Here is a 14,331-nt window from a genome sequence, read left to right on the forward strand (position 1 = left end):
AGTGATTGACAGCTGCTGCCGACATTTAACTTCCTCGCATCATAGTATTCTAGTTGTGTAATTCACCAATTGAAATAATATAATTTCCATTTCCCGTATGTATGGTTGTTGGAACAATGAAACAATGCAAATCATATTTCACTTATTCACCATCATGTTTTTTTCATATATCTGCCTTGGTAAATTTAATATTAATATAACAAAAACACGAAGAAAAACGTTACTTAAAAGCGAAATTCTTTATTTTATTAAGGGTCAAAAAGTAACGTATGTGCTTTACTTTCAAATAGGAAAAAATAAAACAAATCTTGCAATCGCTTCATATCTATACATAATAATAAACGCGGCTGTGTGTGTGTGCGTCTGTAATCACAATATATCGCCCCAGAAGCCTCGCCCAGGCACGAAACTCGGCACATAATTGTGTTTTGACATAATGAAGAAGTATTTTTTTTCTTTTTCAAAAATTTGGATTAGTTTTTTAGTTATCAGTCATTTTGTAAGAAAATCTATGCTTTTTCGTCTTCAAAGAGCCATATTCAAAAAACTATTAAAAAATGCATATACTTTTCTCCACTCTTATAAATGTATGCTAATGCGAACCTTACAATTGAAATATTAATTTTCGACAACTTAAACCAATAATATACGAAGGAATTAATAATTTAATTGTAAGGTTCGCATTAGTTTACATTTATCAAAGTGGAGAAAAGTTTAACTTTTGTATTAAAAATGTGGCAACATATTCGATACGTAAATAGAACGCTTCGCTTTGATATATTTGTCGCTGTTCATAATTGTTATAATAAGTTTTTCTTCTTCTTTCCACGCTCTATTTTTTTTTTCTTAAGCGAAGACGATAATTTTTATAGCGATATTGTAGTACTTTGTACAACTAAAAATTCTTTTCACAACACTTTAAAAATATTTACTTTATTTTCTTTATATATACAGAGAACAGTCGGCAAAGAATTCGATTAGGTTGAAAAACATTTCGCTAAAAAGGAACGAATTCCAAAAGAAAAAATAAACAACTTAAAGAATAAAAATGCTGATGCCAGCCAATTTTTTGAAAGTTAACTTAGAAATAACAAACCAAACGATGTTAAATAACAAACCAAACGATGTTAACAAAATGACGTAGAAAGCGCAACTAGATCAAAATTATACAAGCACAACTAGATCAAATTATAATACCTGAGTGCTTGACGTAACAGATATAGAAATAGAATTTGATACCATAAAAAATTATATAGAAATAGAAATTGATACCATAAAAAATTTATTCGTTTTCGTGTTCTTTTCATGTATTTAGCATTTTAGTTTTTTTTTTCTTAAGCGTTGTAGCTATATAATTTCAAACATCCTCAAGAGCTATAACACATCTGCAGCAGAACTGGATATGAAGACAAAATTGCAGGACAGAAACACTTTAATTGTCCACTAATCTTCAGATTTCCTACTATGTTTTAAAAAACTTTATTTGTGGAAATCTTTAGCGTGGCGGACAGCTGGCCGCCTTAGGCGGCTAGTTTCTAATAAATGTGAAAATGGCTTATCTTAGGAGGCGATAAAATATATTTTATTAAAATAATGATGCTGCTTTAAATGTCTCAATCAAGGAAATTTATCGAGATTTCGCGAAATGACAGTTGCTGATAACATTTGCATACCTGCAAACTCTTAATCCTTTTGAGGATGATTTTCCCCAGTGGTAGTAAAATGGAATTTAATTTACAATTTTAGGCAGAAACATACGCTGTATTTTAAAGGGGCTTAAACGAACTACCTGAACACTATTACATACCTGCCAACTCTTCCGGATTTTCCGGAAGATTTTATTTTCATATTTAAAGTGGTAATAAATATATACTATTTTTTCTTTTATGAACTTAATTTTTAAATGATTTTGATCACCACTATTCTTACAAAAATTAAGCACATATATTAATATACGTTACTATTATGGTTGTCAACTTAAGTTTTTTCAAATGCAACGTATTTGTTTGCTTAAAATTGAAGTTTTAATTCCCTATTAATACCACTGGGGAAAATGATAATGGAAGGGATTAAAAGGTGGCAGGTATTACATATAAATATATATGATTAAATTTTTTAAAAAATAGTGGTGGTCGAAAAGATTATAAATTAAGTTTATAAATGCAAGGAATCAAACATTTTACTACGACTTTAAATATAGAAATAAAATTTTACGCCAAATGCGTAAAAGTTGGCGAGTATGCATTTGTGGATAGAAGCTAACGTCCTTGGATCTTCCGTTCAAATATAGTTTTAACTGCTTGCAGCTGATTATATTATTGTCAGCTGCTGAAATCTAAAATGCTGTTTTAAAGTGGAAAAAAGTTCTAACTGCTTGCAACTGATTATATAAGTGTTAGCTTACTACTGAAACAACATACAGTTGTAGAAGAAATGAAATATGTACGGCAGAATAATGATAAAACAGTCTTATTTTCAAAATATATTTTTTATTAATTTATTTATGTCAACTTACAAAACAATGATGCTGGTGAAAACAAATTAACTATACTACTTTCTGACAGAGCTAGCAGACAACAATGAGACAAGATAGTTTTAAGGGAGGACCACACCCTAAATATTTCAAAAATTCGAAAAAAATTTTATTGCATTTTTTGAATCTTTCTACCCTTCCTATTGTTTGTCTAAAACGAATTCTCGGCACCTAACTTCGTTTGGAAGTTATACCGGAAAATAGAGAGTCGTCGCTAAGCAGGTAGAAAGGCCCGATCGGCCGGATTAGGAGGGGCGATATTCTTTTTGTGTCTCATCCATTCTGTTGACTGTATATAGAAACTTATTGTAGGCATTTCATTTATCGACCATTATATATATATATATGAAATTAAACGTTTTCCCCTAATATAAGTCATAACTTTAAACGCGTTTTTCTCAAAACGCAGTTTTTTGAGCTGGCCTAACGTTTTTCTCATGATCTATACAACGAAATAAGCTGTTCTTTATTTTAAACTACGTAAAAATATATTCTTTAGAAAGTAGCTTAGGATTTTTTTTTAAGTTGCCGCCATTTTGATAATTTTGCGTGTATCAAAAAAACAGATATGCTACTTTTTAAATTATGTCTTTATGTTTCAGAAAATCTAAACAAAATCGCTTTCCTATGTTTCAGGACTTCTAAACTTATGAGGCCAGTGAGATGCTACTTTTTGATAACTCGCCACACACGGAGCTGCCACCAACTTATTTTTTATTATTTTGTAAAAGAAAATGCTTTAAAAGACTTAAATTGCAGCTAAATAACTTAAAAAAACAAGGAGTCTCAGCATTGTCTCTATTACTTAAAAAAAATTCAAGAAAAACGTTAATATTTTACCATCTCAGAATGGGGTCCCCCCTTAAATTATAATAAAATAAGGTCATATACTTGCTTCAATTTTTACTTCATTGCATCATTAATAAAATCCATATAACAACTCAATATAAATATGCGCGTAAAAAAAATTAGAAACTAAAAATATTTTTTAAAAAATTACAAGCGTATTTTCTAATTAGCATAACTGGATTTAATAATCATAGAGATTGAAAATAAAAAAAGCGACTAAATGCAATTTAACGAGGATATCAATCTCAGTTTTATGCTACTAAGAATTATGTTAACAAATTCTTGCAATTAATAAAATAAAAATATAAATTAAAAAAACATACATAAATAATTTAATAAAAAAATATTTTCATTTTCGATTTTCTTGAAAATTGGTGTTTTGTTCATGTATTGATGATGTAAACTAATGTTATACAAATAGAACAAAAAAGGAATTTCTCACATGAAATTTTAGTAAAATGTGCTGTATATATTTATAAAACATAAAATCTAATCATAGAAGAAATAGTGTTAACAATTACGATTTTACAATATTAATTCAGTTTGTGAAAGAACAAAACATTCCTTTCAGCATTTTCTTCAAACTGTTTAGTTTAACTCCCTGTTCAGATATTATTTTATGTAAAAAGTAAAAATATCTTATTTTTGCTGTAAGAGTTACTTCATACTAGCATCTATCCTATAATTTAACAAGAAAAAAGAACAACAAAGAGTATGTTTAAAAATTTACGCCAAGCTTCGAGGCATTGCCAAATGGAACCTAGTGCATGATAGTTTCAAAATTCATAAGCCGGAATTCCTACTTCACTGCAGATTTAAAGTGCTAGGGAAATAACATTTACATAAATATCGTTCTTTGTACTTTCTTTTTTAGATTTTTTATTGTGGCACGCCATAGTAACTAAATTTATAATTGTAAGTAAAATTTTTTTAACTTAACGAAAATTTAAAAATTTTAAGGAATGCTATTAAGACTATTTATTCATTTAAACTATTTAAATCTAACTGTGGTCAAAATCATCATAGTTCAAATTTTAGGCCTCAGAGATAAAAAGCTGGCTTTCCAATAAGGTACTGTAGATTCCAATCCCATTGGTGACTGGTCAATATGAGCTCTGCTCCTGGTTCGCACCAACCACGGTGCTCATATAAAATATCCTCAGTGGTAGATACATCATGGGTTGGAATCCCTTACAGTCGGTGGGTTCGTGGTTTTCCTCTCCACGTAACGTAAATGCGGGTAGGTTCCATATAATAGTCCTCCGTGAAGGCTAGTTTGTCCCAATTCTTGATTCAGGAGCTCCCTTTTCTTCTGGATTAGGTTCAAAATTAAAAGGTTATGAAGATGAACTTTTATAGTCGTAAACTCAGAATTAGATCAGTTGTTCAAAATCAGTTATAAAATAGAATAAAATAAAAATAGATCAACTTTAACATACTCCCCATTAGATTAACTATATGGAAATGTTAACTTTTAACATACTCCTGAAATAGAAATTGCAAAAAAAAAATAATAAATTACATAACAAATATTACAAAATATTTTTTTTATTTTGAAATAGAAAATGTACATACGAAAAGGAAAATTACTTTTCCTGAAAGTTTGTATTCTGAATTATTTGCATTGATTTAATCACAATAATATAAAAACTAACGTTTAAAAGTTTTAAGGATGTAATGAAGAAACGAATTTAAGTATTCCAGCTTGAAACAGTATCACTCATAATTATTATTCCTTTTTCCTTAAATGTTGAACTAAAGTGATGTTTCAGCAATCTCTACTTTCTTTAATCGTTGCAAAATACCTTTGTTGCCGTCCAATTGAACATAATCACCTGAAACAAGTAGAAATAGAAAATAATATAGGGTTGCAACAGGTGACTTATAATGCAAAAAGTGGTAATTACTAAAAGGAAACATTTTATTAACACGTTCACGCCGGGGTGACCCACCGGTGGGTCACGCTAGATTGTCTCATCTTGGCAGCGCACCGGAGTAAAAACTGGTAACAATAAATTTCGTTTTTTAGTTTTTTTTCCGGGAATAATAAAAATTCATAACTACCAATTGTTTTTAACGGATGCAATTTTTATATTGAATTGCTTCTTCGCCATGATAAATTTCCTTACAGTGAATTGTTATTGTTGAGAATAGATTAACTCCTCCCGAATATTATCTAATATTGACTAATTATTTATNNNATTACGAATTTATTTGACGATTCTTGATTTATATCACGAATTATACTATAGCACATTTCTAATAGGTTTAACGAATTACATGTCGTTTATTTGAATTCAAATTTATTTTAATGACTTAGTATTTACTAAAAATATGTAATTTTTTTGTAAAAAAAAGTTTTTATATGGATTTGAATGATTGTTTTGAATTCTTAGAATTTTGTGCATTTGTAATGTACCTAAGTTAGTAGCGAGCGAAGCGAGCTTGGCTTGTGAAGCAAAACATATAAGATTGTGTAGCAATTTTCGGGGGTTGGTGAGCGTTAGCGGGCAGATAAATTAAGTTTATAAATGCAAGGAATATATATAAATCAAACATTTTACTACGACTTTAAATATAGAAATAAAATTTTACGCCAAATGCGTAAAAGTTGGCATTTATGCATTTGTGGATAGAAGCTAACCTCCTTAGAACTTCCGTCCAAATGTAGTTTTAACTGCTTGCAGCTGATTATATTATTGTCAGCTGCTGAAATTTAAAATGCTGTTTTAAAGTCGAAAAAAGTTTTAAATGCTTGCGACTGATTACATAATTGTTAACTTGCTACTGAAACAACATACAGTTATAGAAGAAATGAAATATATACGGCGGAATAATGATAAAACAGTCTTATTTTCAAAATACATTTTTTAGTAATTTATATATGTCAACTTACAAAATAACGTTACTCGTAAAATTAAATCAACTGAACTATTTTCTGCCAGAGCTATCAGACAAAAATGAGACAAGATAGTTTTAAATTGTAATAAAATAAGGTCATATACTTGCTTCCTTTTTTAAATTCATTGCATCATTAATAAAATCCATACAATAACTTAATATAAATATGCATGTTATATAAAAATTAGAGACTGAAATTGTTTTTTAAAAAATGACAAAAGCATTTTTCTTATAACTGGATTTAATAATCAAAGAGATTGAAAATAAAAAAAAAGATTAAATGCAATTTAAAGAAGATAACAATCTCAGTTTTATGCTACTGAAAATTATGCTAACAAATTCTTGCAATTAATAAAATAAAAAAAGCTTACATAAGTAAATTTAATAAAAAAATATTTTTATTTCCGATTCCCTTGAAAATTGGTGTTTTGTTCATGTATTGATGATGTAAATTAATGCTATACAAATGGAACAAAAAAGGAATTTCTCACATGAAATTTTAGTACAATGTGCTGTATATATTTATAAAACATAAAATCTAATCATAGAAGAAATAGGGTTAACAATTACGATTCTAGATTATTAATTCAGTTTGTGAAAGAACAAAACATTCCTTTCAGCATTTTTTTCAAACTGTTTAGTTTAACTACCTGTTCAGATATTATTTTATATAAAAAGTAAAAATATCTTATTTTTGCTGTAAGAGTTGCTTCATACTAGCATCTATCCTATAATTTGACTAGAAAAAAGAACAACAAAGAGTATGTTTAAAAGCGCACGCCGAGCTTCGAAGCATTGCCAAATGGAATCTAGTACATGATAGTTTCAAAATGCATAAGCCAGAATACCTAGTTCACTGCATATTTAAAGTGCTAAGCAAATAACATTTACATAAATATCGTTCTTTATGCTTTCTTTTTCAGATTTTTTTATTGTGGCAACGGCATAGTCACTAAATTTATAATTGCAAGTAGAATTTTTTTGAACTTGATCGAACATTTAAAAATTTTAAAGAATGCTATCAAGACTATTTATTCATTTAAACCTATTTAAGTCTAACCGTGGTCAAAATCATCATAGATCAACTTTTAAGCCTCGGGGGCTTAAGAGATAAAAAGAGCTGGCCTTCCACTGAGGTACTGTAGATTCCAATCCCATTGGTGGCTGGTCAATATGAGCTCTGCTCTTGGCTCGCACCAGTCACGGTGCTCACATAAAATATCCTCAGTGGTAGATGCATCATGGATTGGAATCCCCTTGCAGTCGGGCTAACCATGGGAGGTTTCGTGGTTTTCCTCTCAATGTAACGTATATGCGGGTTAGTTCCATATAAAAGTCCTCCGTGAAGGCTAGTTTGTCCCGATTCTTGATCCAGGAGCTCCCTTGTCTTCTGGATTAGGTTCAAAATTACAAGGTTATGAAGATGAACTTTGATAGTCGTAAACTCAGAATTAGGTCCGTTGTTTAAAGTCGGTTATAAAATAAAATAAAATAAAAATAGATCAACTTTAACATACTCCAAATTAGATTAACTATATGGAAATGTTAACTTTTAACATACTCCTGAAATAGAAATTGCAAAAAGAAAATACATAACAAATATTACAACATATTTTTTTATTTTAAAATAGAAAATGTGCATACGTAAAGAAAAAATACTTTTCCTGAAAGTTTGTATTCTGAATTATTTGCATTGATTTAATCACAATAATATAAAAACTAACGTTTAAAAGTTTTAAGGATGTAATGAAGAAACGAATTTAAGTATTCCAGCTTGAAACAGTATCACTCATAATTATTATTCCTTTTTCCTTAAATGTTGAACTAAAGTGATGTTTCAGCAATCTCTACTTTCTTTAATCGTTGCAAAATACCTTTGTTGCCGTCCAATTGAACATAATCACCTGAAACAAGTAGAAATAGAAAATAATATAGGGTTGCAACAGGTGGCTTATAATGCAAAAAGTGGTAATTACTGAAATGAAACATTTTATTAAATGATGCAGTTAATGCTGGATACTGGATGCTGGATATTGAGGTTATCTCGGCGTTTGGCGCGAAGCGCCACTAACCGATTCATCGAATCTGTTTTGTCGTATTCTAGGAGATCCTAAATATCCATGAAGTTGCAGTATGTTGAAACAACAAATCAAGTCCTTAAAGAAGTAAATCTTTAGTTTTGAAGTGAAATCATGTTTGGAATGGGGAGATCCCCTTGAGTAGAGCTGTATGATAAAGTTAATAGTATTTTGATAGTATGCAGTCTGAGCATAAAAAGGCGGTAATGGGGCTGAAATTCGAATTATCGCGGATTATATCAATATCGAACAACTTATTGAAATCTGATGTGGTGCATGTTTTTGCGTCGCTATAAAATTTTGTGGTCAATTTAGCTATAAAGCAATTGATATCATCAATGTTTAAGTCTTTTCTGTGTAATCTATTGCTAATCGCCCTTGGGGCGCCAGTCATTGTGCGTAAAAATTTACCTTCCGTTATAGATAGCTTCTTTTTTAGGTTGTTGCTTATAGTAGCGAGGGCTGGTCCATCACCTCCTACATCAAGAAGCCTCCACACGGTCTTTTATAAGTAGTCCGCGCAGACTGTTTAAAAAGTGAACCAGTTTTGCGCATGGACCCAAAACCTTTTATAAAAATAATTGAGAAAAATTTATCTTATATATTTGAGAATTGAATCTGTAGTGGTTGACAAATGAATAAAGTAAACCAATAATATTCATAAATAAAATAAATTTTTAGTCATATATTTGCTACCACTTTCTTATTTTAACTATATTCTGTATTAAATGACTCGTTCGGTAAGTGGATATCCTTCACAGTGGTCAGATCGGACTACCTGGAAAAAACCGTGTGGAGGCTTGGCAAGCATGCGTAAGAATTGGTCGAATCGCTTGTATATAGATAGTTCTCTAATTTGATAGATCAAGCTTTGAATTCTTATGCAGGAGGACTTAGAGCGCAAAAAACGCTCCTCTGGCTCTTTTGATTATGTCGTTTAAGTGAGTACTCCAGCTCAAATTATATGAGATCGTGACGCCTAAGTGTTTAACTGGTTTGATCTTGGTATTAAAGAGATAGATGTGGGGAGTATTTTGTTGTTTTTTCTTACTATTTATGATTAAGAATTGACTTTTGTCGGGGTGGTTTTGTGCGCCATTTGATGCACCATGTTTCAACTACTTGCAGTTAATGCTTGTTTTTTTTTTTAAATATGAATGATTTGAAATGTTAGTCATAGTGGTAGTTACGATTGAAAAATTAACGAGAAAACAAATAATTAAAAATAAATTGAGTTTCTACCTACCTCTTTTTTACATTTTTAGTCACCTGTGGCATCCCTGATAACGTATATTATTTCTCTTTGTCTTATTTACTGATTCAATTTAAATTACTTTAATTTTCTAATTACACATAATTTTTTATTACCAGTCTTAAATTGCCTCGTTGCTCCATGAATACCAGCAATACACGGAAGTCCATATTCTCTGCTAACAACGGCACCTGAAATAATAATAATTTTCCTACGTTAATCAACACTACACAAAATACGTGCGCAAAATTAGAACTTTTTAAGAAACCAAGAATAAATTATCAAAGTAATTTCTTCTTTTTCAGGTACGCTATTTAATGAAGCCGATCTATTGGTAGACATTTGCAGAGATGCCAACTGCTCCGGACATGCCAAAATAATTAAAAAAAACGGTAAATAACTACAAGGTAAATTTTGCAAATATTTGACTATTTTTGCTTGCTTTTTAAGAGGTATAGCACGACATAAGTATTATGAAGTGGTGAATTATGTAAGCCTACGAATTATTTAGAAATAGTGCCGGATAAAAATCTACTAAATTGAATTTATTAAGCCAAGAATCACAATTGGTATACTACAACTTTAAAATATATATTTGCTGTCCGGAGCAAGTTGGCATCTCTGCATTTGACTTAAAAATTATTTTTAATATCAACAAAAAACTTTATGGTTTTATCACAAATTGAATGCTATCATTTTGTGCATAAACTTCCAGCATTATTGGATAAGATAATGTACGAGTATTAACCAGATTTTTCATATGACAAGTTAACGTATTGTTTCGCGCAGTGTGTCCGTTTCTAGAACCTTCTTTTCCTGCTCTTTAAACTGCGAAACTTGCGAACTTGTTAATTATGAATAAAAAGTTTTGCGATTTTTTTGAATTATAAAGGAACAATGAATGCCTACCTATTTAAACATATATTTACAGGGGTTGATCAGAATAATGGAAACACGTCTATACTTACATGATGTAAACAATTTTTCTTTGAGCAGCAAGTGTATTGGGAGATTAAACATGGAAAAAATGTGGGTACTATTTGCACATTCATGCTTTAATCTTTCAAAAATTATGTATACTTTACCCATGCCAAAGTTACATCGACAAAATGAAAGTAGGAAATAAAAGCTTACTTCCTTTTTCAATAGCACTTTAATTACAAAAGCTTTATAATATAAATAATACAATCTTATGGCATGATTTAACTATTGCTGGTATTTAATACTAAAAAGGAGTCATTATCTTCCTCTCTTCGTCTATGAAAATTTTGCATTTAGAAAAACTTCAAGCATCATCTTTCAAGCTTTATCAACAGTTTTGCCATGTAAAATTTTTAATGCTTTAAATAAGACTGTTTACACACATTTAGCATAGAATTATTTCGATATTTTTGCCTAAACCCTGTATTTTCTCGGAAAAACGATATTCAAGAAAACTGTTTGTAACAAAAAAACTAAGCAACAAAATTTAGTTTCACGTACATATGTAAAAAATATAATTAATTATAGGTGCATTACGAATTGGTGATTTCAACTGCGTGAAGACTTCGTTTGAAGTCGGTTGTGAACGTTGACTGGAGTGTGTAGTGGTCAGAGAGCTGATCTTACATCAGAAAGGTCTTGGGTTCGAATCCCAGACAAGGCATGGATGTCCGTTTCAATCTCTGTACTGTCTGTTTTCACTGTGAGAGCAACGTTGGCCTACTTAATATGGTGCCCCTGAAAGAGTAGTCAACAAATTTTGCCCTACTAATAACCTTAATTATCAGTGTCAATTGAATGGGCATTGGAAAAAAGAAGTTTGTTGTACATACTCAATGGAGTTTAAGAGGCTTTAGGAAAATACAAAATAGAATACTTAGATATTTTATAAACTCAATTCTGTATTAAATAATAAAAGAATAATTTAGTAGTAAAAAAATATTAACACTTTTGTAGATGGGCAGTAAATAAAGTTAACACAATTTTAAGAGCTGCATTACCGTGAGATATAAGTCCACCGATTTCGGTAACAACACCCGCAAGCATAGGAAAATAAGGCGTCCAACCAATATCAGTACTGTAAGTCACAAGAATTTCACCTGGCTGAAAAGAAAATTCAGAAACGTAAAATTACCAGCATATAAATATTCACTTAGAGTAAAATACAAAAACCGGTAATGCATTCATTTATAGCGATGCGAAAATTATAGTAAGAAACACAGTGCATCTGAAATAAGTGATATATATATATATATATCATACAAAGCATTTATATCTGACCAAGGTTGGTAGGGAGTTTTGCCCATATCAGAGACGTCGTGAGAGCGATACCGGCCGGGTGTAGACTCCCCGTGCGTATAATCAATCGTGACTGGTGCACGTTAATACTGAAACTGTCGGGTCACAAAGTCCTCCAAATTCCCATACATTATTAATACCTCTGGGGGTACTGAATTAGAGATTGGTCATTCTCTGGTTTGGGTTAAAATTACGATCTGTGGATAAATTGAAAAACAAAAAACGCAATCTCTGCCTTAAATCCGCTTGGTCTCACCAAGCATGCCTGCTAGTATTGGCAAGTGGCATTAGAAACATATTGTTGGCCCACGTCCGAAATACTTTATGCTCCTATACGAAGATGGGGAGTTGTAGGTAACCACTTACAAATCTATTGTGAACTGAACGTAACTATCAACTTTGTTGGTAAGAGTACCACATAGAACCATTAATTAGCTATGGTAAGTACGGGTCTTTTGTTTCACACAGATAAATTCCAAGAATAAAACAATTGAGCTGCTAGTCTTTATCTGTTTGATGTAAGTTCGTGGAAGTAGGCCCTTAATATTCAGCGTTCTAAGGCAACTGTCCGTCCAAAAGGACTTTAGGCACAAATGGTTTAACCCCTTTACTCAGAATTTTCATTAAACCTAATTTCAATATTTTTCTATTATTTTGAATTAACTTAGGACAAAATATTATATTTAGCATTTTAATAATTTTTGGTCATGAAATACAACATCGGACACAGGTGTCCCTTTTTGCGGTAAAGGTAAATTTTTCCAAACATGACTCACTTCCAAACAATAATTTTTCAAATTCGCACTTATTTATAATAGATCTAAGAGAAACAGTAATTCGTCATCGAAATTTGTTTAATTTGCAAAAATCAGTTATTCATAAATTTTTGAATATGAATTTTTAAAAATTTTAACTACTTTTTTGGATTTTATATTTTAGAACAAATATAGTTCCGAGAATCTTTTTTTTCGGTAACTATTAGACTGCTTTTTTTCGGAATTCAAAAGTATTAAATATATTTTTTTACTTGACAGAAAGAAAGAAGATAACGGTGTCCCATCTGCGAAAGAGGGTAAATGTACTGCTCTTGTTGTTGTTGTTGCCATAGGCCATTAAGGCAAGAGGTGCTAGAATACTTGTTTTCCATTGGCGCCATATATGGTCAAATGTGTTGTGATTGACACGAATGCCTCGCTTTATCAAAACAAATTCAAACAGAGAAATAAATGATTTTTTTATCCTTAAATTTATGAAAAAAAGTAAACAAAAATGGAAAAATATTTTTTTATTAAAATGGAAATCTTTTAATTTTTTACACTGACGTCTCTATAATACAACTCAGCTGACTGATTGATACTATTGACTCATCCATATTTTCAGTGATCACAAAATAATTTCATGGGAATAATGATCGCGCATTTACACTTAAATAATTCAGAATTTTGTTTTAATTTACCACTTAACCCTTTAAAGGGCCATTTATTTCTAGTAAAAGTAAATTAATATATTTTTGGAACTGAAATTGTTTTAAGAATAGTAATTGATGCAAGAAAAAAAACTCACCTAGTTTATTAAGATGCTATTTTTTTGGTGGTAAATATATTTAAAATGACCTATTAGGAACTTATTGACTTTTGTTTTTTGTTATTTATAAAATTAATTTTATAAATGCTACAATCTTCAAAAGGAATTATGTATTTTATAACCTTCGTACATTTTTTTAAACTAGCAAATAGTCACCAATTTTATTCAAACGCACTTCAAGAAAGGTGAAGTTATTAACAAATGGAAACCTAAATTTAAAGTGGTAAAAAAGTGGTGGTAAGTATACTTCCCACGGCCTTCGAAAGGGTTAAGTTATATAAGACGTATCGCAATCACGAAATTTCATATCCAGTTATAGATATAGATACTTGTCGATTTCTTCTGATTAAAAAGAATTATAATTTCATAAAATTAAAAATCTGTCAACCGAATTTAAAGAATACAGAAGAAGTATTATTTCTTACTTTTAAGGACTCGGCTTCCTTTAAGGTTAACGCAACTCTGACATAAGCTTTTGCTATTCCAGCACTCACAGGAGAACCTTAAAAAAAATGTTTGATAAAATTCGATTTCTTTTTACAATATTTCAGTTTTAAAAAAGTTTATAAGTGATTAAATATATTTCATCGAAATATTTGTTTTTTTTTTTGGAATCTGGCTTAATTTGTTTTTAAATTAAGACTTGAGAAGTTATTATTCCTTTCCTTACCTTTCATTGAAAAGTTCTCTTCATCAGAAATTTCCACATCGCTCTCCATATCTATCTAGTTAAATGAAAATATATGTATTGATCACTATTATCTCTCACACAACATAAATATCTTTTAGCAACATATGTTTTGGATATATAATTTTTATATATATTCAAAAATAATTTATTATACTTATTAATC

The 14,331-nt window shown here is 30.2% G+C and overlaps 1 protein-coding gene across 3 annotated transcripts in view; it reads right to left on the reverse strand.

Annotated features, from left to right (window-relative positions):
• Nucleotides 1–7,883: 7,883 nt before the first annotated feature.
• The window catches only part of LOC107436906 (rifampicin phosphotransferase-like), a 73,915-nt gene continuing 67,467 nt past the window's right edge, over nt 7,884–14,331 (reverse strand). For 2 of the 3 annotated variants that reach the window (XM_043052768.2, XM_043052766.2), the window contains exons 36-40: nt 14,148–14,202; nt 13,903–13,979; nt 11,596–11,698; nt 9,730–9,804; nt 7,884–8,187 (exon numbers count right to left, since the gene is read on the reverse strand). In XM_043052768.2, the coding sequence (XP_042908702.1) occupies nt 8,108–8,187; nt 9,730–9,804; nt 11,596–11,698; nt 13,903–13,979; nt 14,148–14,202 (390 nt within the window). In that variant the 3' untranslated portion in view covers nt 7,884–8,107. The remainder of the gene's footprint in view (nt 8,188–9,729; nt 9,805–11,595; nt 11,699–13,902; nt 13,980–14,147; nt 14,203–14,331) is intronic. The other variant, XM_071180560.1, reaches the window with a different exon arrangement.

Source organism: Parasteatoda tepidariorum, chromosome 5, assembly GCF_043381705.1.
Source record: "Parasteatoda tepidariorum isolate YZ-2023 chromosome 5, CAS_Ptep_4.0, whole genome shotgun sequence".
In the NCBI taxonomy this organism is placed as follows: Eukaryota; Metazoa; Arthropoda; class Arachnida; order Araneae; family Theridiidae; genus Parasteatoda; species Parasteatoda tepidariorum.